This window comes from Peromyscus eremicus, chromosome 3 (assembly GCF_949786415.1).
Source record: "Peromyscus eremicus chromosome 3, PerEre_H2_v1, whole genome shotgun sequence".
In the NCBI taxonomy this organism is placed as follows: domain Eukaryota; kingdom Metazoa; phylum Chordata; class Mammalia; order Rodentia; family Cricetidae; genus Peromyscus; species Peromyscus eremicus.
The window spans coordinates 73,802,416-73,827,509 of NC_081418.1; the positions used below are offsets into that span (position 1 = coordinate 73,802,416).

Below are 25,094 nucleotides of genomic sequence, written 5' to 3' on the forward strand. Positions count from 1 at the left end.
GCAGTCAAAGCTTCTTGTTAAAAATAGATCTCTTGACCTTTTGTCCCTGAACATTCAAAATTGAAGGACTCTCAAATTCAAGTCACTGTCAGAGGAGAGACCTGGACCTTCTGAATTTCCGAGGTAATGATAGCGGTGGGAAGGGACAAACATTGTGGAATAATTGGAATCTGAAATCTGCCCTGGTGCTGCTGGCCTCGGCCAGGCATGGTCTTCAGCTGGTTCTTCCTTCGTGTGATAAGAGTGGAGGACCTCAAGAGGGGAAACCCTACTCAGTCAGGGCCGCAAGCTGTGGAATTTAGCAGCTTGGCAAAAGTACAGCAACTCCCCTTCCCTAGGGTACAGTTAATTTTTAGTTTAAAAATACACCCTAAGATAAACTTCAGGATATCTAAGTCATCCAGAAATCAATTCAAAGGCTGTTCTTTGCCTTCACTCCATGGGACTCAGGCCTTTGTCTCCACACTGATCTCAGTGGCCGTCTCAGTTCATTCTTCTGATGCGTCTGAACAGATCAGGACCTCCCAAAATGTTTTAGGGAGAAGTACACTTAGAGGGTTTTCCATGCCCTGTGAAGGAATTTAGCAAGCATTAATCCTTTTGAGAAAGCAGTCAGGGTGTTTGAGAATAGTGATAGTCACGATTTGGTTTTTTCCCAACAGAATAGGTTAACTGTTTCCATAAAATCTTGCTCATCTTCATATCCTGAAGTTGACCTCTGACCTACACACACATACTCATGTACACATGTGCAAATGTACACACATGTACAACCACACACAACACACATATGCATACAACACACACACACACATACGACATGCATGCACACACATGTACAATGCTCACATCCTCATACACATGGGCATGCACACCCATACACACATGAACACATACTTGGACATACATTCCTGCACACAGATGTTACTTATTAGCACTGACCCATACTTAAAGTGTTGGTGTCATATTCTGTTTCTGACATGTATAAATTTGGATTGAGGCAGTGGGTGGGATGGAGAATGATCTTGGGAAGTACAATGCCTGTTCTGAAAGACTTCAGAATGTGTTTCTGGACTATAAAAACATTATTTCGATGCTGACCCAGCAGTGAGCCTATAACAACCTATAAAGCAAGTCCTGCAATCATTTGCACTTTTTCATATGTAGAAACACAGGGCCCCTGGGAGGATAAATGCTCTGCCTAGATCACACAGTGGGGCCTTCAAGGGCCTACATGGTTCTGGCTCTGGGTGTTGACCAGTGGGCCCACCCTGTCTTGTTACATAGGAGGTGGGATTAGTTGTAGAACTGCTCGTGTCTACAGATCCACATCACGCATCCTGCACCCTCCTTAAGGTTGGACAAGCAACGTGACAGCAAGCAGAAAAGCGTTACCAGATGGCCCTTCCTGAGACTCTGAATCCTGAGGCCCTTTCTCAGCTGCAGCACTCATCCCAAAGTCCTCACTGAGGTGGCACCCCAGTAGCCCAGCCACATGTTTGTCCAGATGTGAGAAGCATTCTTACCTGTTGCCACTGTCCTTCCCCTAACCATGCCTAGTAATAGACAGTGATCATCAGTGTCTCAAAATGTCTTACCAAGTCGTACTCAGAGCTGCAGGCCTAGAAGGATGGCTTAAAGATTGATGTATATCTTTGAATGGCTTTTGGAAAATTAAATTCAAAGTTGCAAAAGAGCCTGAATTTCAGAATTTCATAGCAACGTCTGATTTAAACACACATAGGCTCCACTGGGAGTCGGAGTGGTCCAAGGGATTTGTTTCTCACCATGTTTTGTGCCTTGCTGCCCTCGTGATAAGCCTTGTTGCTGGAGAAGAAAGTGAGAACCAAGCTGTCAGCACCTCTAGGTCTTGCCAAATCCCTCCCCCACCCCCATCCACATGCCAGGATGCTGAAATGCACTTGGGAAGTTTGACTTGGCTTAGTGGGTATAAGATTCTACTGAGTAAGTCCAGCCTTGGCAAGCTGACCTAGTTTGGAGATTACATTGGTAAATTTTGTCTTACAAGCTGCTGAATCCATTCCAGAGAGGCAATCATGAAACCACTTCCCCAGTGTGCCCTCCTACCACATGGAGGTCTCATCGCAACCTTCTGTTCGGGCTGCCAGCTCTACAAACTACCACAGGAGGAGAAGCAAAAGCGCCACACAGCTGGGGTAGAGGACAGCGTGCACACTGGAGTGCATCTGGCACTCGACCAAGTTGTAGACCTGGGTGAATTTGAGCTCAATTAACTTTCTGCTCCCGCAAAAGAAGCAGCATCACCTCCCTGGGCACAGAGCTTGCTCTGCAAGCATGAGGATCTGAGTTTGGATCTCCATCTCCCACATAAACAGCTGGGAAAGGTCATGCATCCATCCCTATAACCCCAGCATTGAGAGGAGGAGGGAGCAGATCCCAAAAGGTCCCTGGCCAGGTGAGCTTGCAGTTTGTCTAGAGCAGTGGTTCTCAACCTTCTTAGTGCTGTGACCCTTTAACACAGTTCCTTATGTTGTAGTGACCTCCAACCATAAATTTTTTTTTTTTTTGCTACTTCTTAACTGAGATCTTGCTACTGTTATGGATTATAAGGCAAATATCTATGTTTTCTGATGGTCTTGGGTGATCCCTGTGAAAGGGTCAGATTGTTCAACCCCAAGGGGTCACAACCCATAGGTTGAGAACCACTGATTAACAGCCCTTGTGTGAAGGCAATAAGATAGAGAATGCTAGGAAGCTTCCAGTGTCCTGTTCTCCTCTGACCTCTGTCCGTGTAAACACAGCATCCTTCATCATCACTCTTACATGTGTGTACCACAACTAACACACGCATACACACACAAAGCGGCATCAAAATATTGGAGGAAACAGATTCACTAAATGCCCCCTGCCACTTCTTCCAAGTTCATTACTTTGGACTCATTGTCAGAAAAACTAAAGTACTCCAGGTGGGCTTCAGTTTGGGAAGGGTGGAACGAAGTATCATCTCTGTGCCCTGAAGTCACTCATATTTCAGCAGTGGGACAAGGTTCTTCCAACCTAAATGATTTTCAGTCACTTGGAACGTATACAGACACAAGCTGTTTGAAGGTCACAACTATGCCTTCTACCACTGGAGTACTGTGTCCCCTCAGCCATAGGGGCATGGAGTCCTGTACCTACACTAGAGGCTAGCTTTCAGGGAGCAGGTGCTGGGTGGCACCTGGCCTGCCAGGTGACTGACTCTGAAGGCTGAGCTGCTTCCTTCACACAGCTGCAATGTCTTTTCTCCAAACATTTATGGTCCTCGTTTACTTTCGGAATAGTAAATGCCTAAAATATGTACCTCAGGTGGCCTCGTAGACTTGCAAATGTATTTAACCAAAGAGAGGGCTCCTTGGGGCCCTTGCTCCTGCACCTCTTCAGCTCTGTTAGGAATAATTTCAAGGCAGCTGGTAGAAAGTACAACCTGCTTTTCTAGTTTCTACACTGACTACCACACATGGGCACAGTGTGCTTCACCTTGCAATGCCTTCCTTCTCTGGAGACTGAACAAAAACCTAATCCTCATGAGGCTTTGCAGGGGCTCAAGCGGGCCAGCACTGGATCCTACAAGAAGGGAAAGGTCATACCCCAGCTCCAGCTCAGTTACATGATGCTGACACAAACTTCAGAGCTTCTACAGTTAAAAATAGTTTATTTTTTTTAATAAAAAATGCCATCATAAAAATGTACACAATGGTTTGCATTCAGCTTCTCTTTTTAAGGACATTGGTAATTTAAATATTTTCTGCTTATATTTCATATAAATATTGCTGTGGGCCTATATTAGTAACATTTTACCCATTTCTGATTATTTTCATGCTTTCAAATGGAGAATTAGATCTGTCAACAAACTGATTCCTTGGGCCATGCACTTGACCGTGGCTGGCCCCATTCTGGGAAAAATGAAACTTTATAGAGGCATGAATCTTCAAAATAATATAAAATTGTAAATGCATAGACTTTTCCCCTTCACATATACATCTATGTGTATCTGCAGTTCTGGCCTTTGTCTATATCCATACATGTGTTATGATAATGGGGCAGTGGCCAGTGACATGGGCAATGCTGGATATGTACATATTACTCTTATTTAGAATATCCCTCGTTAAGTAGAATTTTTAGCCACGCTAGTATGCACAGTGTAAATATAGCAATTTGAAAACATGCTGACTTGTCTTTGAGAAAATGTTCTTTTTAGTACATTTTAGGGTCAATCGGACAAAGTTATGTCAATGAAGGAAATTAGAACACATTCTAGATTCTGCTAAATATACATGACACTTCAGGGAAAATGTGGCTCCAGCATTCAGGAGACTGTTTTGTCCCTCCCTACTGCTTGAACCAAGTGGACAGAGAAGTTATCACATGGGCTCTGATCTCAGCACAGAGTCCATCTTGCCACACTGGGGGAAGAAAATTCAGGATGCGATGTGAGTGTTGGGGAAAACATCCATGAAAGAAAACAAAACAAAACTTAGACTGCAACTAGCTTTTCACAGAGTGGTCTGTGGTACACATACTGTCAGCAGCAGAGACATTCTGTCTTCCTGGAGTTTAAATCTCTTTTGAAAATCAAGTTTAAATCTGTGACATTCCTTGTAAATTTGTGATGGCTGCTGCACCCTGTTTCCTCTACTGAAAACTAGGAAGCCCCGAGACAGACTACTCTAAAGGATATTGTGACCATTTTTTATTCTTTCATTCTGAGTCTTACCTCACAAAAAAATTCCAAGCTCAACTCAGCTCAGTTTAGTCAGCCCCCAAGGGCGCTAAGACTGATGGCCCCAGGCACAAACTGGCTAGAACGGTCCTGGTCTAGAAATGTCAGGTGAGGAGAGCAGATCCAGCCTGCAAGAGGCTTTTCCTGTTGCATAAGTGTTGCATCAGAAAGAGACAAAGTGAAAATTGCTCTCTGCTCCAAACAGTCATGCTTGATAGCAGCGCTGTAGTGAATAATAATCTTTTGACTAGACGCAAGGTTAAACTTTAGAAGCCCCCATCAAGAGGGAAAACTTTAAAAAGGCCCATCAAGGGGGAGAAACCTAGTATTCACAGTGAAGTCTAGTAATAAAAAATCGTAGCTTTTTAATTTGAAATCCAACATGATCTTTAGGAGCAGGCCTTTATTGGAAACATTGTACCACCATGTCTTAAAAAGTAAAGTCTAAACTAAATGATGAAAAGATGAAATGCTGTAATGGCAGTGTAATTAATAATTACAATAATTAAAAAGCCTATTTCAATATTTATTCTAGACTATACACAATAAAAGCAAGCATTTATAAACATTACATGATTTTGCCACCCCGTTAATCCTCATGATCACATAGTCAAGCTTATTCTTACATAACCCTTGATGTTTTTTCTTGTTATGTACTAAGATACATGCTTGTTCTCAAGAGAGCAAAAAGAATCCCTAGCCTACAGCATTCTGTTTGTGTGAAGCCAATTAAGATGCTGCCTCTAGTGCTTGGAGACAGAGAGCTGCAGAGACAGTTGCCATGGAAACCACTTTCCCCCACACTTCTAGCAGAGCCAGAAACCGCTGAGTAATATGCCTGCAGAGAAGACCTGGTATAAACACAGCTCCCACATTCGTTTAGACTCCATTTTATGAGGAAAACGGGTTAGAGATTATGAAGGAAACCATCCCATACATGATTTATTTTCCAATAACTTGGTATTTTATTGATCACATAAAACTGAGTGGGAGTCCTGATAAGTCTTTTAGTTCATTTACCTTTGGTGAAAACAATGGATTTCAAAACATCTAGTAGCATTTCATTTATATGCAGCTTAGAAAAAAAACCTCTAGTGTATTTTTTTTCAAAACAATACTCCTGAGCCCCCATGTGCTTTAAACATTAACTGGTACTAATTTGAGTTATTCCACACTTTACTTAGGAGAATAAGTAGTTAAAAATTACAGACTAGATATGGATTTCTTTTTAAAAATACAATTTTTGGTCATGTGAATGATTGATGTTCAGGCTTCAAAAATAGAAAACAATCCTACATTACATAATTTCATTTCTAATACAGCTTTTTGAAATCGGCAAATGTAAACAGCAGAGCAAAGAACATCGAACTACCTCTCCATGTCTATTGAAATTTGTAGGATTATGTACCGTCTTTAAGTGTGTGGATGAAAACAGAGTGTTTCCAACACATAGCTCATGCTTCTATGTGATTATTTGTAAAAGCAAAACGGAAGGAATTCTCCACCCCCAGCCCCATTACTGAAAGAGCCCCCTGATGACTGAGCTGCAGTGAGGAGAGCAGTCCTGAAAAATCATCTGACCGGAGAACCCCAAACTGGTGTTATCATTGCCACGGGTGTTACAACTTCCCCTTCTCCTCCTTCACACTGCACCCCGCAGAAGGCGACTCTCCAAACAGAACGAGGTTTCCCTGCTGCCTGCCCAGCCTCTGCCGCAGTCGTCCCAGGCAAGGCTGTCACGCACCTCGTGCGGTGCCTGCAAAGCCCAGGCTTCGTTCTTCAGACAGACACGGTGGGTGAAAAGAAACAACACAGCAGAGTGACAGCAAGCACACAGAAGAGATGAAGGATTGGGCGTCTTAAGTTCCCTGGTCCCTCCAAAATGTCTAATATAGACCGCTTTGTGACATAGACTTTGGGGGGAAAAAAAGAGCATCGAAATTGGCCACACACCATTTTGTTTATGTATCATCTTGGAAACTGGGATCTAGATCCTGCCTTGAGACGGAGCTGAGCTCTGAGGGCTACATCTTCTTACCCATCCATTTAAGGATTTTAGTGCAGACTCACTTTCGTAGAAAAATTAAACTCTGGTAAGCTCAGGAGGCTGATACAGACTCCTCTCTCCCAGGAGAGTCTAGACCTAGTCTAATAATTAAGCAAGACCCCTTTGTTTGGCTAGTGCAACAACAAAATTGAGCCCCAAACATGTTATCGTAGGAACACTGGCCTTGTTTTGTGTTCAACAATGTCTGAGGCTGGAAAGTGCAGTCAGTGTCTTGAAGAGGTTTCAGGCTCTTCAGCTGTCACCTGATTTTAAAAATCGCATCTGCATAGCTACTTCGGTTGTCACTCTGTCCTCAGCATACACAAGTATGAGGCAGGGACTTAAAGTCTGTCGGCTGAGAGCGCATCAACGAAAGGACTGCCCTGCCACCTCTGGCAGATACAGCTTCCATCTACCTGAGAGCTAACGGGAAATAGATCATCGGTGGGAGAGAATAATTATAGCTCGGGGAAACGGCCAAGGCAGCAAATGGTACACCAAAGCATGGTCACCATGTGGTGGGGGCCAGGGAGAGCACAGACCGCCCCAAGAAGCAGGCTCTGCGAGGGAAGTCCTGAGCTTGTGTTTGTCACAGTTTTAGGATGGCCTTGTGTTTCTTAGTTGTCAGGGAAGAACAGCAAGTTATCTGTAGAGGGGTGTGTCTGATGGTGTGTCTGATCACTGCTCATGTCCCTTAAGTTCTTACTGCAGTGTGCGTTGACATGGGTAGGAGTCTCGACTCTCCCATCATGAAATTCCTAGGTCAGGTCACACTGTCATCTTCCATGCAGGCAGTTTCAAAGGCAGGCCATGGAAGCAGGAGCTAATCTGATGGCTCAGAGGCAGGAGGTTGCCTGCTTCGAAGGTATAGCTCCAAGGCTGCCTTCCGGAGCTAATCTTTCCTGGGAAAGCTGTTGTCCACGCTGCTAGTCCTTCACATAGACTTGGAATCAGCGTCTCTCTTGCTGATAAGCACCTCCAGCAGCCGTAGCTTCGCCTTTATGTGCTTGTATTCATTGTATTCCTCGGCCATCGGAGTACGGTCTTCCTTCTGGACGTTTCTAGAGGAAACAAAGGAAAGAGGAGCTGAGGATCACTTTCTACTGGTTTTAAAGGCTAGCATACACCGGGAATTGCCATTTGGAAACTACATATTCTATCAACCTGCAGAATCAGTGTTGGTAATTGGCTCTTGGTATCTAGATGGGCTGGATTTAGGTAAGTGAAAAGTGGTTTTTCTCTGGAGGTGCCATGCAACTTGAGGGTCTAGAAAGTTAATCTAGGATCTAATAGAAGATCATAAACAACTAAGGAATTCAGGAATTTACTACTGATTGTTAAGTATGATTTCACAGTAATAGTTTACTCAGAATAAACAGAATTTTTTGTTTTTGTTTTTGTTTTTCAAGACAGTGTTTCTCTGTATTACATCCCTAGCTGTCCTGGAGCTTGCTCTGTAGACCAGGCTATACTCAAACTTAGGGATCCGCCTGCCTCTACCTCCCAAATGCTGGGATCAAAGGCATGTACCACCACACCTGGCAAAGAAATATTTTATTCATTCTTGACTTTCTTAGGGCTTCTATTGCTGTGATAAAACACCATGACCAAAAACAACTTGAAGAGGAAAGGTTTTGTTTCAGCCCATCATGAAGGGAAGTCAGGTTGGAACTAAAGGCAGGAATCTAGAAGAAGGAACTGAAGAAGAGGCCATTCATGGAGGATTGCTGATTAGTGGTTTGCTTCTCATGGCTTGCTCAGCCTGATTTCTTATATTTCTCAGGATCATCAGCCCAGGGGCAGCATGCCCATATTGGGCCAGGCCCTCCCACACCAATAATTAATTAATTAAGGAAATGTACTACAGGCTTGCTTACATGCCTTGTGGGGGTTTTTCTCAACTGAGATTCTTTTTTCTCAAATGACTCTAGCTTGTATCAAGATGACATAATACTAAACCACACAATTCTTAATATTTTCTCATTTTATATATTTTATTTAATGAGCCATTAAATTTCTTTTTAAGATTTATTTATTTTTATTTTATATGCATGAGTGTTTTTGCCTGCATATGTATATATACACAAATGCACTACCGACATACACAGTACTCACAGAGGCCTGGAGAGGAAGTTGCATCCCCTACAACTGGAATTATGGATAATTATGAGCTGCCATGTGGGTACTGGGAACCAGACCTGAGTTCTCTGTAAGGCAGCAAGTGCTCTTAACTGCTCACCCCATTAAATTTCCAATCAGTAATCAGGTCACACACAATTTGTAGATATTTCAAGAACAATTAATATTCCTACTTTGAGACTTGCTTTTAGAATTCAGCAACTGGTGAATTGTTATGTGAAAGTGCTGTGTCTTTGTAGTTTACTGGGATATTTTATATGCAATCTATATGCACTAGTACTGGCTTAAAGCTTACTCTGAGGTCCAACATGGTACTTTATATCCATGATCTATCAAAACTCTCAGAAAAACTTGACCAGAAGGAGCTACTGTGTACATTCTTGTATGATGTAGTCAGGACAGGCAGTGACTCTCCTGGAAGAGTGACTGCTCTATCATAGCAGTCTCTATGAAATACATGTAGCAAGCACTCAACCACCATGATCCCTTTCCACTTCATTACAGAGTAAAAATGGGCAAGGGGACAGAGGAGGCTTCATTAACAAATGAAGCTAATTTTATTCTTGTCTGCTTTGCTTTAGCAAAGGATTCTAAATGACTCCTTAGCAGAAGGCAGTGACAGAGGACTATGGTGAATATCTGCCACCCAGTCACCATCATGCCCTGTGGAGGGTTTCTCACTCTTGAGATGTGAAAGTGAGCTGGATGCCATGATATCATTAGGCCCTCACAGCTCCAAACTTGAGTGATGATGAAGTCAATTTCTACCATTCACTGTGGAAAAAGCTTTCTCTAAAAATGTCTATGGCCCTCAGAAATTGAACCTTTGCCAGATTTGCAACCAAGTTAATGGTGTGCCCTGAGACCATTTCAAACCCTGTCCTCAATCTGTTTCCATATTGTGAATTGAGCCTGTTTTAAGGTTATCTTCCCCTTTAAGAAAACAATGTAACCAATCTAACTGCACCTTGCACTTCCCATGTAATCAGCTTTTACAAGGTAAGCTAAAGGCATAGCTTTAATCTTAAATTTTGTATTCTTCCATCCAAACTCAGAATAGTGTGTGAGTGGTGTGTGTGTGTGTGTGTGTGTGTGTGTGTGTGTGTGTGTGTGTGCATGTGTGATGTTGTGGGCATCATTTACTGACAGCAGCCAATAGGTTGGAAGTGAACTTAAGAAAAACAATTATCTACCATAAATGTTGGCAGCAATATATGGATATAGGTTGATAATATTTGTTTGTGGATTAGAGTGCTATTCTGGGTCATTATGGTTCATAAAGTAAATTCTTCCTTTGTAAACTCTGGTTAAAAAAAATTAAGAATAGTGATTCCTCATCTCCTTTTCAAGCCATATTTTTTCTGTGATATTCTGTAAATATAGAGGAAAGCCCTGTATTAGGGACAGAAGGAAGACACAGGGGGAGAAGTGGAGAATTTAAATTTGGGCTCACTCTTGGTTTAAACTACTCCAAGACAAACAGTCTCTTTTTTTCCATCAATGTGGCACCAATGCAATTTCTATTTTCTTAAATCTTCTATGGGCTTCCATAATATATATTTCATGTATAGAATTCTATGCACAACATGTGAAGAGGATACAAAAGGCATACAGACAGAAACATCACATTAACACTTTAATAATTAATATTAAATTGACTTATGTAGAAGCTGAAGGCATGAACTATGGGAATTGACATGTTTTAGATGCCAATCTCTTCCTGCCCAAGAATTTCAGCTCTGTGAATACTGTCTCCTTCAAACAAAGTAACAGAATGACCATGGAGGCCTGCACTTTGTCTCCTGCAAAGAACAGCAGCCAGTGGCTTGGTTATTATTATTATTTGAGGAATTACTTCTTTTGTCTACTTATCTATATTGTAAATAGTCTGTGTGTAAGGGAAAGATCTTTAAACTACACTGAGATATAAAACACAGTCCTAATGTCAAAGCTAATTATTATAATTCTTTTATTTCTTCATACTCTAGGACATGAAAGTACTCCAAAGAAACTACATACAGTTTATCTAATTTGGATTAATGTAAAACCAATTTCAGATGGTGAAACCTAACTCCACGGAGAGAGACACAGATCTCCTCATGGTCTTGTCCCTGAGCTCCCAATGTGATGTGAGGAGGACTCTGTGACACACACACTTTCCCAGCAAATTTGATAAGGAGACAATTCAATTACACCTTAAAACTCACTGGATAAAACAACACATTCACCAGACGGATACATTCACTACTGCTTCTCACACACCAATTTCATTCAGACTAGGCAGCTGTCGTCTTGGTTCTTTTAGTTTTTGTAGCACCCCTGAGTGAACCCAGGACTGTGCACAAACTGAGCCATATCCCCAGTCCAACTCTGGATTTTAAACTGTGGTTAAATCCCCCGTTATCATTTTTCTCCCTCTTGTTTCCTGAGAAAAAAACTCAGTGCTGGCATTTTGAAATTCAGCTCCAAGCTACTTGTTTTAGCTGAGAACCAAATGTGACAGGCTGGTTTTGCATGTCAGCAGACGCTGTCTAGGTCCTGCACTCTGTATGAGACACATGTCTTCTTAACTATACACATAAATCTCATGGTCTCACTGAAAATCTCTGAGGGTCCCTGGGCATAAACCTGAGGACCTTGTTACAGGGAGAACATAGCCAAGTTCTCACTTTGGAAGCACTCCACAGATGGGACAGAAACAGAGAGCCTGGATTGTGGACTAGGTGATGGGGAAACGGGGGGGATAGAGAGACACACACATACCTCCCATTTTGTCTGAAGAAGTTGTCCTCAAAATCATGGAGTTTCTTTCTAATCATTTTCTTCTCTTCTCTCATTTCCTGAAGGTATTCCAAGAGTTCAGGTCTAAAAAGGAACATGAATTTCAAAAAAATTAAATTTGAATTGTTGTACATGTAATGAGCGTGTGATTTGATAGGAGTTGTGAAGAAAGAAAACAAAGCGATTTAGAAGTCATTGCCGGTGCTTTCTCTTGAATGCCCACAAGAAGGCGAGGCTCCAGGGGCTCTTAGGGGATCGTGCCACTCATGAATTATTAGATTTTTATGAAACCCTACAGCACTTTGTCATATATATATGTATTTTTTTTTTGAGAGAGAACAAAGTGATGTCTGTACTCAGTGTTAGATGATGAGCTGTGGTGGACAGAGCCACAGTGTCATTCAGAGATCTTCTGTTTGTTCAAGCAAGATCTCAAAACTTCCTCAAATAATCTGGGATAAAATACATGAGAAAACAAATAAATTGATACAGTGTGCTTTTTCCTTCCCTCTCTCTCTCTCCCTTCTTCCTCCTGTCTTCTCTCTCTCTCCCCCTTCTTCTTCCTCTTCTCTCTCTCTCTCTCCCCCTTCTTCTTCCTCTTCTCTCTCTCTCTCTCTCTCCCCCTTCCTCCCTCCATCTCTCTGACCCTCCCCTCTGTCTTTCTAGATCAGGTTGTACTCTGCAGCTCTGGGCTGACCAGGAATTCACTCTGTAGCCCAGGCTTGCCTCAAGCTCACTTAATCTTCTTCTTTAGCCACCAGGCCCATCTCTTTACTTTAAATCATTATCTTCTTCATTTAAACACACCCTAAGGAAGTCACAGGTGGCCTTTTGGCCTAACTAACATTTATTTCTATTGTTATTTGCACTAAGCCACTCCAAGGCCACTGCCCAAACAACATACATTGAAGCAGAGTGGAGGTTTGAAAGGCCTGAGTCCTGGCTGCATTTTGATGGCATTTTGTCATCCATTGGTGAAATAAATCCATCAGCATCGTCTTCAAGTTGGTCCAGGAAACAGTGTGCACTGCAGTCTGTCTTCAGAGTGACTGTGAAGTCTGGCTTGGTGGCGCTGTCATCCTCTGACCCCTCCTCTTGTTCCTGGAGACACAATCTCAATGAAACTCTGAGCATATCTTGGAGTATGCTTCCATTACAAGTGTCATTCAGAAATCACCCCCTTAACCAGATTCACCTCGTTTCTCCTCTGTTTTATTAAAACGGCGGCCCCAAAACTAAGTGTGGAAGCACAGCTGGATGAAGCCACGAGGCACTTCCTGCTTCAGCTGTGCTTTATGTCTTTAATCTCTGCCTGGCCCAAAGAAACAATGCTTCAGTATTCTTTTCAATTTAAAATATTTTAAAACTTCAGACAAAAACTTGATTTTTAAGTAAACAGTTTTAAAGTTCCTTTTTTTTTTTTTTTTTTTTTTGTAAGTAGAAGGAACGGTTCCCACCTATGCCATTTTTACAAAACTTAACTGAGGCAGCATATTCCCGGAACCTGGTGAGGCACAGCTGGCAGGCAACATCTGTCAGCCTCCCTCTCCTCCTCTACCTCCCCTGCATGAGGAAGATGAAGGAGAATGGACCCAAGAGCTCAGGCAGAGCTCAGGCCTATATACTGCTGCTTTGGAGCTTGACCAAAAACTGTGTAGAACACATGTCTGGTGAACTGTCTATCAGTTCAGATTGCAAAGAAAGCTGTGAACAAGCATTTTACAGCTGGAAAGGGATACCAAGGAAAGCAACAAATAAGAATGTAAGACTTCATTTCTCAGAAGCTCTACTAATGGGCTGGAGAGATGGCACTGTGGTCAAGAGCACTGGTGGCTTTTCCAGAGGACTCAGGTTCAATTCCTAGCACCCATATCTCAGCTCACAACTGTCTGTAGTCTGTAACTTCAGTCACAGGAGATCCTATGCCTTCTTGTGGCCTCCAAAGACACTATACACACACACACACACACACACACACACACACACACACACACACACACGGTGCACAGGCATACATTCAGGTAAACACTCATATACATTAAATAAAAGTAAATAAAAATCTCAAAAGTCCTCCTAATTATATTTTAAAGTCTGGAGAGGATTTTAAGCACTCTGATATTTTTCCAGATGAACCTAACAGAACTACTCTCAGTGGCCTTGGAAAACCATGGGGAAATGACTTACAAAAAAAAAAAAAACAAAAAACAAAAACCTGTCCAAATTAGCTCGTACGTGGTAGATACTTAGTATAGCACCCAAACAATGCATATTTGGGAAAGAGCCAGTGGTCAGTCTCCCAGCACTGACTCCTTTAAAGCAGTTGTCCTTTTTAGATAGGACTGATGTGATATCTGGATTTAGATAAAGAACAAGGTACACAGATCCATCAAAAAGAAAGGCGGCTATCAGAATTTCAGCCAAGATGCTACAATGGTGACATGAACCTGAAGGAAAAAGTCCGTAGTGGGCTCTTTGCCTGAAACCACTAGTCAACAATAGTTAGTTACGTAGATGATGATATAAAGGGCGCAATACCCACATGCATCAATGACAGAGTGGACAGGGATATCTAGTTTGCTAGAATACAGAATCTATATTTAGTTTACTTCATCTAGCTTGATAACAGCATAAAAAGCAGCTGGAAAGTTCAAGGTCCTGTAAGTAGGTTAGAAAAAGGAAAAAAACCTGGATACATAGCCAATAAGAAATCCACAGACAAGCATCATGGGATCACACAATCCCTGAGCACAATGGGAATCACAAAGAGGTAGGTCATGGACAGTAAGTCTCAATGGTGTGATTATCTACCCTAGATATTTGCAATATCTAGTGTCATTTTTGGCTGTCACAACTAGAGAGGGGATGGTAGTAACTTGTGGGTGGAGACCAGGAGTGCTAGGAAACATCCCACAGCAGTTATCCTGATCCAATGCTGAGAATTTGACCAGTGGATGTCCACAAGAGACAGGATTTGGAGAATTGAAAGGGCTTCTGCCATCAGGCAAAGTAAGGCCTGGTTCCCGGTCTACTGTCCTGTCTAAAACATAGCTAGGATAAAACTAGCTCTGGGGAAACACAAATAACCTGACCTATGTGTTTACAGCAGAGACAGTAGCTGCTGAAGGACCTGAAACCCACATTCCACGAGGAGTAGTAAGAGCTTGGAGAAAAGGTTTCTAAGGCAAGGAGTAGGGTGGGAGGAAATGGCATATGACTGGAAACGTGTGAAGAGCTATAAAAAGAAGAAGCCATATGTGTCTTCCCCGACCTTCCAGCAGAAAGGGGGCGGGGGGACAAGCTAAGTGTGTGTGTAGAATGTAATGAGCTATCCTAGCTACAAAAACATCAGTTTTCACTGTGATTATTTTACACTGATCAAAATAACACATTATAAAATTACATGTTATATAATTGTATTCTATTTTGTGATTAAAGCTGGTTAGTAAACGAGTAAACTGTTAGCCACTTTGGTTACTCAGCTCATGTAATACCCAGCCTCATCCTCCCACTGCTCTGAAAGTGTCTGTCTTGAGAACAGAATCCCATTCCATCATGTTTTAGCGGGTTTCTGGAGTGAACAGGAAAATTCTCTGGGCTTGTTGTGGGCTGAAAGCCTTCAGAGTCTTCAGAACTTGAGCTGGCTCTGTTTCATACAAGTTAGTTTCTTCCAAAAAAAAAAAGTAAGTATAGCTGGGGATAAGTTTTAAAGACACCATTTAGATTTGGTCTTTTTTTTTTTTTTTTTTTTTTTATCTTCAAACACACTAAATTGTAAATTGTATTAGAACTACTATGTGTTATCAAGAACATGTTAATGACTGTGTCTGATTAGAAGAAAAAAATGAACCAAAAGACGGCAGGATTTACAAAAGCAAGGTCACCATTGCAAAATTGCTTGTAATTGTGGTCATGGTGTGAGCCAGTGGGCAGTAAGCTGCAGCCCAATAGTCTTCTAAAAAGTTTTTGCTAAAGAATAAGAATGAGTAGAGTGTCATTGTCCAGGAGGAGCATCATTAGGATACCTACTATTTATTTAATGAGGCAATCATTAAGTGTCACATCTTGCATGTATTCAAGAGCATGTTTTTACCCGGTAATAAGTCCATTATAAGCTGCTGAAAGAAGCATGCTAATTTTCATATACAAACTATCCAAATTTGCTCAATTATCAAGATTCAGCTCATCGGTAAAAAACGACAATGGACAAAGCACACTGCCTTTCATTGACAGCAAAGCGTATTGTGAGAAAATAGCTGTAATTTTAAAGATAGACTATAGCACACTAGCCCCGCTGTTCCAGTACCGCACCCATAATTCAGGTTCTATTTAGTGATGTGATTATCAAGCACCGTCTGTCTAATACATTAAAATTAGGTATTGTAGTGTGGGTTACCTTAGTTCAGGCAAGGAAATGAAGCTTTCAATTGATCACCCTCAATAGATGATTCTGAGATAATCATGCCTAACTACAGGAAATAAATGACCACTTTCACCTTAGACTGTCACAAAACTATGACAGGCGGGCCTCTTAAAACTCACTTCTGCTTTGGGCTTAATTTTCCTCTTTGGACCTAAATAGCTCCTAAGAAGTAATCATGAGTTTTGAAAAACAAAGTGAGGAACAAAACAGTCTCTGTGATCGAAGCAAAAGCAAAACAGAACAAGTTAACAAAGAGGAGACTGGAAGAAAACTTTGGGAAGTAGGTCATGAATGTTCACAGCTGGCTCGGGTAGCTACTGACTTGTAGGGAATGCTACTAGACCCACTGCCCAAGGACTGTCCCTTCAGGTGGGGTTAGCAGGGTAGTGTTAGCACCAAGCTCTTCACCTTTCTCTCCTTGAAGAAGGAAGCAGTTTCGCCCTCGATAATTGGCTGCAGCAAAGGGCTTCTCCGTTTGCTGGAAGGGGACCCCTGTGACAAGTTAACAGAAAGGTTATATTATGAACCGCTTTTCCTCACCTTATAGCTCAGACCGTTTGACCACACCAGTATTCACTACTGTATTTTAACTACATTTAATAACCATTTCCCACCAAAAGCCTCCCCCCAAAACTAATACACTCAAAGCTCTTTTTCAAGGGGATCCTCTCTTCAGAGCCTACACACACAAATCAGGACACAGTAGAGTAAGAATGCACATGCTTTTCAAACCCAACTCTCAGGACTCCCCCAAGAAAAGCACTCACCCCCCACACCCTCCTCCCTAGCCCCAGCCAACTAACTGTCATTAGTAAGGAGAGTAGTTCAAGGCCAAACAACCATGTGAAGGCTGTTGAACTTCTCTGTTGTACATTCACCCTATTTAGGAACCCTAGGTGTTCTTAACTGGTGAGAGACAATGACTCAATTTACATTAAGTCATTTTATTTATTAGTTTATTCAGCAGGAAATTTGCAGAAGAGTAACATTTTTTTAATCACACCTGCCTAGAGTCTCTGGATTGTCTCTCATTCATAAAAACAAGTGCCCTACTAAAAGAAATATGAGAGCATACTCTAGGCCTAGAAACAAAGAAACAAATAAGAAGACTAAACGAAGCACTAGATAATAATAGTAGCAGCTACAGAGAGTAAGTCTTAGGGGTGCTATCAAACCAAGGGCCCTGTGTCAGCAGACAAGGGTACTGAATCAGGCAATGCTTCTCTAAGAGATGGACAGGCACTAACATCTCAACAATATCTAACCTGGGGAGGGAATTCTCAGGCTGGCTAAGGAAAGTCTGTCAGTGTTAAAATACTTCCCACAGCCAGACACAAGCTACTATTTCCCCTTGATCAAATCCCGGTGTTAACAGCAGTTATATCTCAGGATGCTGGCCATGGTAGGCAGCTTCCCAAGCACTAGGCTCCTGCTCTCTCCTTCCACCCCCTCTCTACCCCCATCATCTACAAAACAAGGACCTTCTCATTGGAGCTCTTTAGACGGTCCTCCTCGGGTGAAGTTCTTAGGGAGTGGTCCTTCAGTGAATGGGGAGAGATTATAACAGACAGAAACCAGAGAGGCACTCTTTGGGATGAAAAGCCTGGAGAAGGTCCATCCCTACCTCTTATGCTGTCTCTAAGGAATGGGTTTAGGTGTTGGCCCTATGAGTGCCAGAGGAATGTGTATATGATCAAGTCATTCCTCAGGCGGTAAGACATGGATATAAATGGATAGTTCAACTACTACAGCTTGACCTTTAATGAGAATGACAGTTAGGATTCTGTATGCATAGGTGGGGTTCCTCCAATAGAAAGGGAAGGTTACACTCACAGTGATAGAATGTTTAGGACCCTGTGTTGGTTAGTTTTTGTCAATTTTGTGCAAGCTAGGGTCACCTGAGAGGAAGGAGCTTCAATTGAGAAAATGCCCTCATTGGATTGGCCTGGAGCATATCTGTGAGGCATTTTCTGATTGATGTGGGAGAGCCCAGCCCACTATGGGAAGTGCTACCCCTAGGCAGGTGGTCCTGAGTTGTATAAGGAAGCAGGCTGAGTAAGCCATGGAAAACAAGCCAATAAGCAGTGTTCCACCATGGCCTCTGTATCAATTCTCCCCTCCAGGTTCCTTCCTTGAGTCCCTTCCCTGACTTTCCTCCATGACAGACTATAAACCAGAACAAACCCTTTCTTCCCCAAGTCGCTTTCCTGGTCATGTGTTCCTCACAGCAGTAGTTGAAACCTAACCAAATCAGGTGCTCTTAGCATAGCCGGGGGGCTGCCAACAGAAAGAGAAAGGACGCACTCACAATGATGGGGACAGTGCTGGCCCGGGACAGGATCTGTTTGACCAGTCGGTACCTATCATACAGAGGCTTCATAATCTGACGCTCAGTCTTTGTCACCTGAAAAGCAAGACCAGGACACGTGAGAAGCCAGCTCCCAGGTCATGCTCTCCCTTGTCCCAGCATGCTCTGGAATTTTGTGGCCCAAAGATGCTACAATTTACAAAATGTATTTAAACTGATAAAATATTTAGTCAACAAATAAAAATACTGCAGATTTACACTGCTGATCAGTGGAAACTATGCCACTAGGGCACTTTCTTCTAGATCTGAATAACGGGGTGCATTCTTAGTCACTGTGGTCATTTTAAAACAAGGCAGGTGGCTGGAGAGATGGCTCAGGGGTTAAAAGCGCTAACTGCTTTTCCAGAGGACCTAGGTACAATTCCCAGCACTCATACAGCAGTTCACAATCATCTGTAACCAGTTCCAGGGGATCCAATGCCCTCTTCCTGCCTCTGTGGGCTCCAGGTATGCATGTACACGGTGTACAAACATACATGAAGGCAAATTACCCATACACATAAAAATAAAATTTAACCCCCCCCCCAAAAAAAAACAAAACAAAAAACTCCTTAAGGGGCGATGATGTGCGATGACTCAGCATGTAAAGTTGCATGTTTTCGAAGCCGGATGACCTGAACTTGACATCTAGAACTCAAGATTCAAAATCTCCAAATGGTGTATCTGGAGGGTGCAAGGAAGAAGGCAAGTGTTTCTACTATAATTATAACCACATGGTACTCTAGTCAACTTATTTGAGTTCATTTCTTCCATGTGAAACTGTTCCTTCCTAAAAGTACGATTCTGGCAGACAGAGAGTATTCAAGGAACTTTCGTTGCTGGAATCCACTGGGTGATTCATCCTCATTTTCTTTATCTGGCACCCTGCTCAAAATCTCTATGCAGCAAGACAGAATCCAGCTCCGCTTCCTTGTGTAGGATTTGAAACCCCTTCATCATTTATGACTTCTCCCTTCCCCACTGTACTTCAAACTCCGGGAATAGACTAGGTTATCTCATGCCTAATTCTGTGATTCCCGCTGCAAGCGAGGGGGTTTCTCTCTTCTTTATTTGGAAGTTGCAGATCAGAAGCCAACTTGGCACAGCCCTCTTTCCTTGTGCCCCATCCTGAAAGGATGATCCTTTCCTCCACATCACCATGTGTGCTGGCTACTCTTACATCAGCTTAACCCAAACCACAGTTGTTTTCGAAGAGAGAACCTCAGTTGAGAAAATGCCCTCCCCAGATCGGCCTGTGGTGCATTTTCTTGACTGATGATTGATGGGGGAGGGCCAACTCATTGTGGGCAACACCACTCCTAGGCAGGTGGTCCTTGGTGCTATAAAAAAAAAGCCACCACCGAGCAAGCCAGGATGAACAAGTCAGTAAGCAGCACTCCTCCATGGCCTCTGCATCGGCTCCTGCCTCTAGGTTCCTGCCCTGTTTGAGTTTCTGACTTCCCTTCATGGTAGACTATAAGCTGTAAGATGAAATAAACCCTTTCCTTCCTCAGTTGCTTTTGGTCCTAGTGTTTATCACAGCAATAGAAATCCCAATTAAGACAGCATACCCCATACTTACAATGCCTTGTAATTTCAAACCCTTTTACATTTTTGTTTTGTTTTGTTTTTGTCAAGACAGGGTTTCTCTGTGTAACAGCCTTGGCTGTGCTGGAACTCATTTTGTAAACTAGACTGGCCTCGAACTTACAAAGATTTACTTACCTTAGCCTCCTAAATGCTGGGATTAAAGTCATGCGCCACCACGCCCAGTTCACTTTCACATTCTATCATAGTTGTTCATACATGTATCTCCTTGTTTACAGTATAGCTTGTTGAATGTGAGGGCTTATGTTTTCATATACTGAGTAGGTATTTTAGCACCTCATCCAATGGAAACATTCTATACATGCCTGCAATTTTAGTGAATGAATATTTCAAACCTATCTAGGTATGCCTAACACATAGATATGCATGTATTTCCTTTGGTACCTCAATGCACAATGAGGTAAAGTATATTTTTAGATTTGGTTGCTGGGCTTCTGCATTCTATTACTGTTACATGCCTGAGAAAGCAAGAGTTTCTCAGGTAGGAAATGACATAAGGTATGGAGCTTTACCATTTCTTCTAGTCTTTGGAAGATTTAACTTCAAAGATGGTTCTGGATTATGTAAATATGTTGTCCTGTGTGGCTTTTGTATCTGTCTTTCTCAACATGATCAATAGTAAATCACTTTGGATAAATTTCGCCAGCTAACAGGGCACTGCAATACATTGTGGATTTCCTGCTGTTGGCAATAATAATAATAATAATAATAATAATAATAATAATAATAATCTCCGTTCACCTCTTTATCACAATTTTAAGAGTTGTTGACATGCTTCTGCTTCTAGTATGTGCCATATGAAATGGGATTTTAAAATCAGTCACTTTATTAAAAATGACTGTCAGGGCAGCAAAGCGACTTGGAAGTCATTTCATATGAAATAGCAGATCTACTGTTGTTACTGCACACCTAGTACAGTGGCTAACACTCGAGCTGTGTCGGCAGGCAAGGGTAGCACATTCTGGAGAGCCATTTGGCACATGGGTGAAGTTATGGCTTGTTCATCACACTCCTCAGCTTATACCAACCACGCTGGCTGTCAGAATTCTCTGTGCACCACGTTCTGATGGTAAACTCAAGAGGTCAGTTCAGAAAACAGTTGATGACTCAAAATTAACTTGAAAATTACTTTAGGCCAAACATGTATATGCTATCTCTTCAAAATTCTTTCTCCCCTCTTACAAAGCCTTAGTTTACATTTAAGTAGTAGAACTAAATGGCTTCGCAATGTGTGGAAACCGAGTTCTTATTAAGATGTATTTCTTATGACAAAGCAAAACAACATTAGCCAGCGTGGTGGCACATTCCTTTAATTCTAGAACTCAGGAGGCAGAGGCAGGTGGATTTCTGTGTGTTCAAGACCAGCCTAGTCTACATAGCAAGTTCCAGGTCTACATAGTGAGACTCTATCTTAAAACAAACAAACAAACAAACAAACAAACAAACAAACAATAAACATGAGACAAGAAGATAGGGATGCAGCGGCATTTCCATTCTGTCTTCAGAGTGACATAGAAACAGCCCTACTCACTTACTTCCCTGATTTTGATTACTCTGCCAGAGTCAGACACTATTTTAAAACCTAAAGGGGACACTTACCCAATAACTGTTCACATTTAACCAGGCAAATCCTGGCTAGAAATCATAAAGCTTGGACAGCCCAATGTGCCTGCTTTTACAATGTGATGGTTTTCTCTTATCCTCAAACAAAACTTTTCTACAACATTTAGCTGATGTTATGTGGATGTAAAGGTGAATGGCAAGACAAGTGACCTATTTACTTTGATGATAAAGACAAAATTAGAGCCATAGACTCTTAGAGCTAGACAAACCTTGGTCTTTAGAGGCTAGAACTGAGCACTGCAAAGAGTAATGATTCCCCAAGGCAACAGAGCTTAAGTGAGAACCGGATGTACTGACTCCAGCCCAGGTTTCTCTCTAGCAGTGTGATCATGCAGTGATCTAGCAGTGTGATCATGGGCTCTTCTAACGGCTGCACTCTGGGCCCATTAATTTAGAAAATGGCAACTCTTTTGTAAGTTAAGAATGGTAGGATGTTTGTGTAAAGACCAGAAAATCCAAAACAACGGCTAACCAGAGGCTACTCTCCATGTATGGACTTATAATTTAAACGTTAACTTGGCTATACTCAGTACTGTGTTAGTCAACTTGGTTTTGAAACACAGAGTTAAAGGCTGGGCGGTGGTGGCGCACGCCTTTAATCCCAGCACTCGGGAGGCAGAGGCAGGCGGATCTCTGTGAGTTCGAGGCTAGCCTGGTCTGCAGAGTGAGATCCAGGAAAGGCAAAAAGCTACACAGAGAAACCCTGTCTCACCACCCCCCCCCCTAAAAAAAAGAAAAGAAACACAGAGTTAAAATATACTAGTGAGGGAAAGAATTAGGAAGAATTCTTGCACTGGTCAAGCAACCTATTCTCTCCCCCTGCACACTGATTATGAATGGTGATATGGGGGAGGGGGCTTCAATTATTTGTTATATTTTTTTCTGTGACATCGTTTTTTTGAAGACTTCCAACACTCTTGTTGAAAAGGACACACTTCAATAATAGCGCACACAGAATGATAAGCCCACTTGTTTTTGTATGCCACACATGTCCATCTACGGTGTGCTCAGTTAAAGCAAACAGCTTTGCTGAGAGCTGTGTAGCACATGACCGTTTGGCTATGATCCTGGTGGTCAATGGCCTGTTAAATTGGAATCTGCAGACTTAGAAAAAAAAAAAAAAAAAAAAAAAAAACAAAAAACAAAAAACAAAAAACAAAAAACAACCCACGAGTTCTGAGTCTGAGTCTGTTTTATGAGATAAAGGAACTTGGAATGACAGCTTAGCATCGGAAATGTATGTACTTTTTGTGTAATTGTGTTTATGTTTAGGGTTTAACTATAGCAGAAATCTAAGAAATAAAAATTTACTTCGATTTTCAGATTGGCCAAATATCAAGGCAAGTTTGCTTTTTTTTCTGAGGAGGTTAGAACATTGTGACCCAGAGAGAGGCAGAGAGACTTGGGAACAGAGATAAATGACATTAATATTTGTTCGGCAACTTGTTCTCTACCTTGTGAGATGCTTGAATCTTGATCTATCTGAAAGGGAACACTAAAACTTTGTATTCTTAATAACAGGCAGGTAAGAAGAGTACCCTCTTCGCCCCACTGTGGTCATCTAATGTCAAGGGCAGGAGAGAGCAGAACACATGACTGTAGCAGCGGTGAGAACCGTCATTTACTATGCAGTCCCAAAGCTGCTGTTTCACGTCCTCTGTTAAATGTCTCTGTGTGTCTCTTTTTCCTGCCATGACAACCCATCACAGATCTCTATCAACCAAATACCAAGAGTTCAGGTGATTACTTAAGTAGCACGAGGTCTCTGCCAAGCAGAATTCCTACAATTCTGAAGCTCAGGGTGTCTGCACTGTGGAATGAGATACAGATAGAATGAAAATCTTCCCAGCTGAAAGCCATGAAAAAACAAAAACAACAGCATCAGCAACAACAACAAAAATCCCTCCACCACACAAACCAGCGAAGCAACAATGAGGGTTGATCCTCTTAGAATGCAGCTGTGTGCTCTCTTAGGAGGGAGACCCCGGCCAGGAAGCTTTTGACGGACTGTCAATATTCCAGCTAGAATCCGTGCAAGGGAAAGAAGTATGCAAAGGGAAAACAGTGTCACAGAAGCCCTCTAGTGGCCACAAGTTCCACACTCGGGATTCTGAGCTCCCGTGGCAAAGGGGCTCTTCTCTGCTCACAACAGTTCAATTCTGCTTCTCATGGTCCTGAATACTCCAGGACAGAAGGACAACATTTCACAATCTTTGAACTCTGGAGCACTTACTATTTGGTTCAGTGCCTTCAAATAAAAAAAAAATCTAAAGCCAAACTTGGCTGAACCATGAACATTATCCCAGAGTTCTAGTATTTTTCCATTGCCGGAACAGTCCAGCAAAATGAATCAGCACCGGTGCCAGCATTAAAACAAAATAAAATGAAACAAACAACAAAAACCTGATCTGTTGAGAACTAAAATGCAATGGAGAACACCTGGATACCTTCTGTGGATAGTCCCTGGGCTTACACTGTGTGACAAGTTGTGTGCCAGTCACTGAGAATTAGGTTCACTATTAGGTAAACAACACCCAGAATCCTCACCCCCCTCACCCCAACCCATGATTGGAGGGATAGTTCTGGGGTAGAGGGTTTGCCTAGCCCCTGAAGAACCTGGACTAATACTGTGCCTTGTTTAAAAAGGAGCTTAATATATCATTCTGGGAGCTTCTGCACTGAAAAGAGAGTATCATTTAGAAGAAAAGATTAAATTAATTCCATTAATTCATTAAATTAGTAGTTATGATAGAGTGGAGGAAGAGAGTCCCGTATTTGGGGGCTTTGTGAAAATCCATGAATCTAAACTTCATGCTTCCTCATCCTGCCTGGGGGAACTGCTGTTGCTGTTGCATTTTTTTTTCTTTGATTTTTTTTTGTTTTTTTGAGATAGGTTTTCTCTGTGTAGCCCTGCCTGTCCTGGAACTCACTCTGCAGACCAGGCTGGCCTCAAACTCACAGAGATCCACCTGCCTCTGCCTCCTGAGTGCTGGGATTGAAGGCATGTGCCACCACACCCCGGCATTTCTTGTCAACTGTCTGAAAAGAAGATTATGAAGAGTAATGGACAACAAGAATATCTAAGTCCCCCAAGGAAGAGAGCAGAAGCCTGCCTCACTACTGGCTTCCCTAGAGCTAGCAAGAACCACCCAACATACGCTTGCTAAATGCCAAGCCACCTCAGATGCTTCCTGATATGATAAAAAGGCAAAACTACATTACGGACTTCACACTTTCGGTGCTACACACCGTCAGGAATCCTTTAGAAATGCTGGCTGTGTCCTGCAGCGCAGAGTAACAGTTTTATGACAGATGTTCAAGCTTAATCCCTTTATAATATGGCTGTGGAAGCTTAGAGTCACCTGCAGCTTATAGGGCTGACTTG

The 25,094-nt window shown here is 42.2% G+C and overlaps 1 protein-coding gene across 1 annotated transcript in view; it reads right to left on the reverse strand.

Moving 5' to 3' along the window:
• Nucleotides 1–5,272: 5,272 nt before the first annotated feature.
• The window catches only part of Fam13a (family with sequence similarity 13 member A), a 93,920-nt gene continuing 74,098 nt past the window's right edge, over nt 5,273–25,094 (reverse strand). Inside the window, exons 13-17 of the mRNA XM_059256695.1 lie at nt 18,440–18,535; nt 16,540–16,623; nt 12,616–12,812; nt 11,694–11,795; nt 5,273–7,852 (exon numbers count right to left, since the gene is read on the reverse strand). Coding sequence (XP_059112678.1) covers nt 7,726–7,852; nt 11,694–11,795; nt 12,616–12,812; nt 16,540–16,623; nt 18,440–18,535 — 606 coding nt within the window. The 3' untranslated portion in view covers nt 5,273–7,725. The remainder of the gene's footprint in view (nt 7,853–11,693; nt 11,796–12,615; nt 12,813–16,539; nt 16,624–18,439; nt 18,536–25,094) is intronic.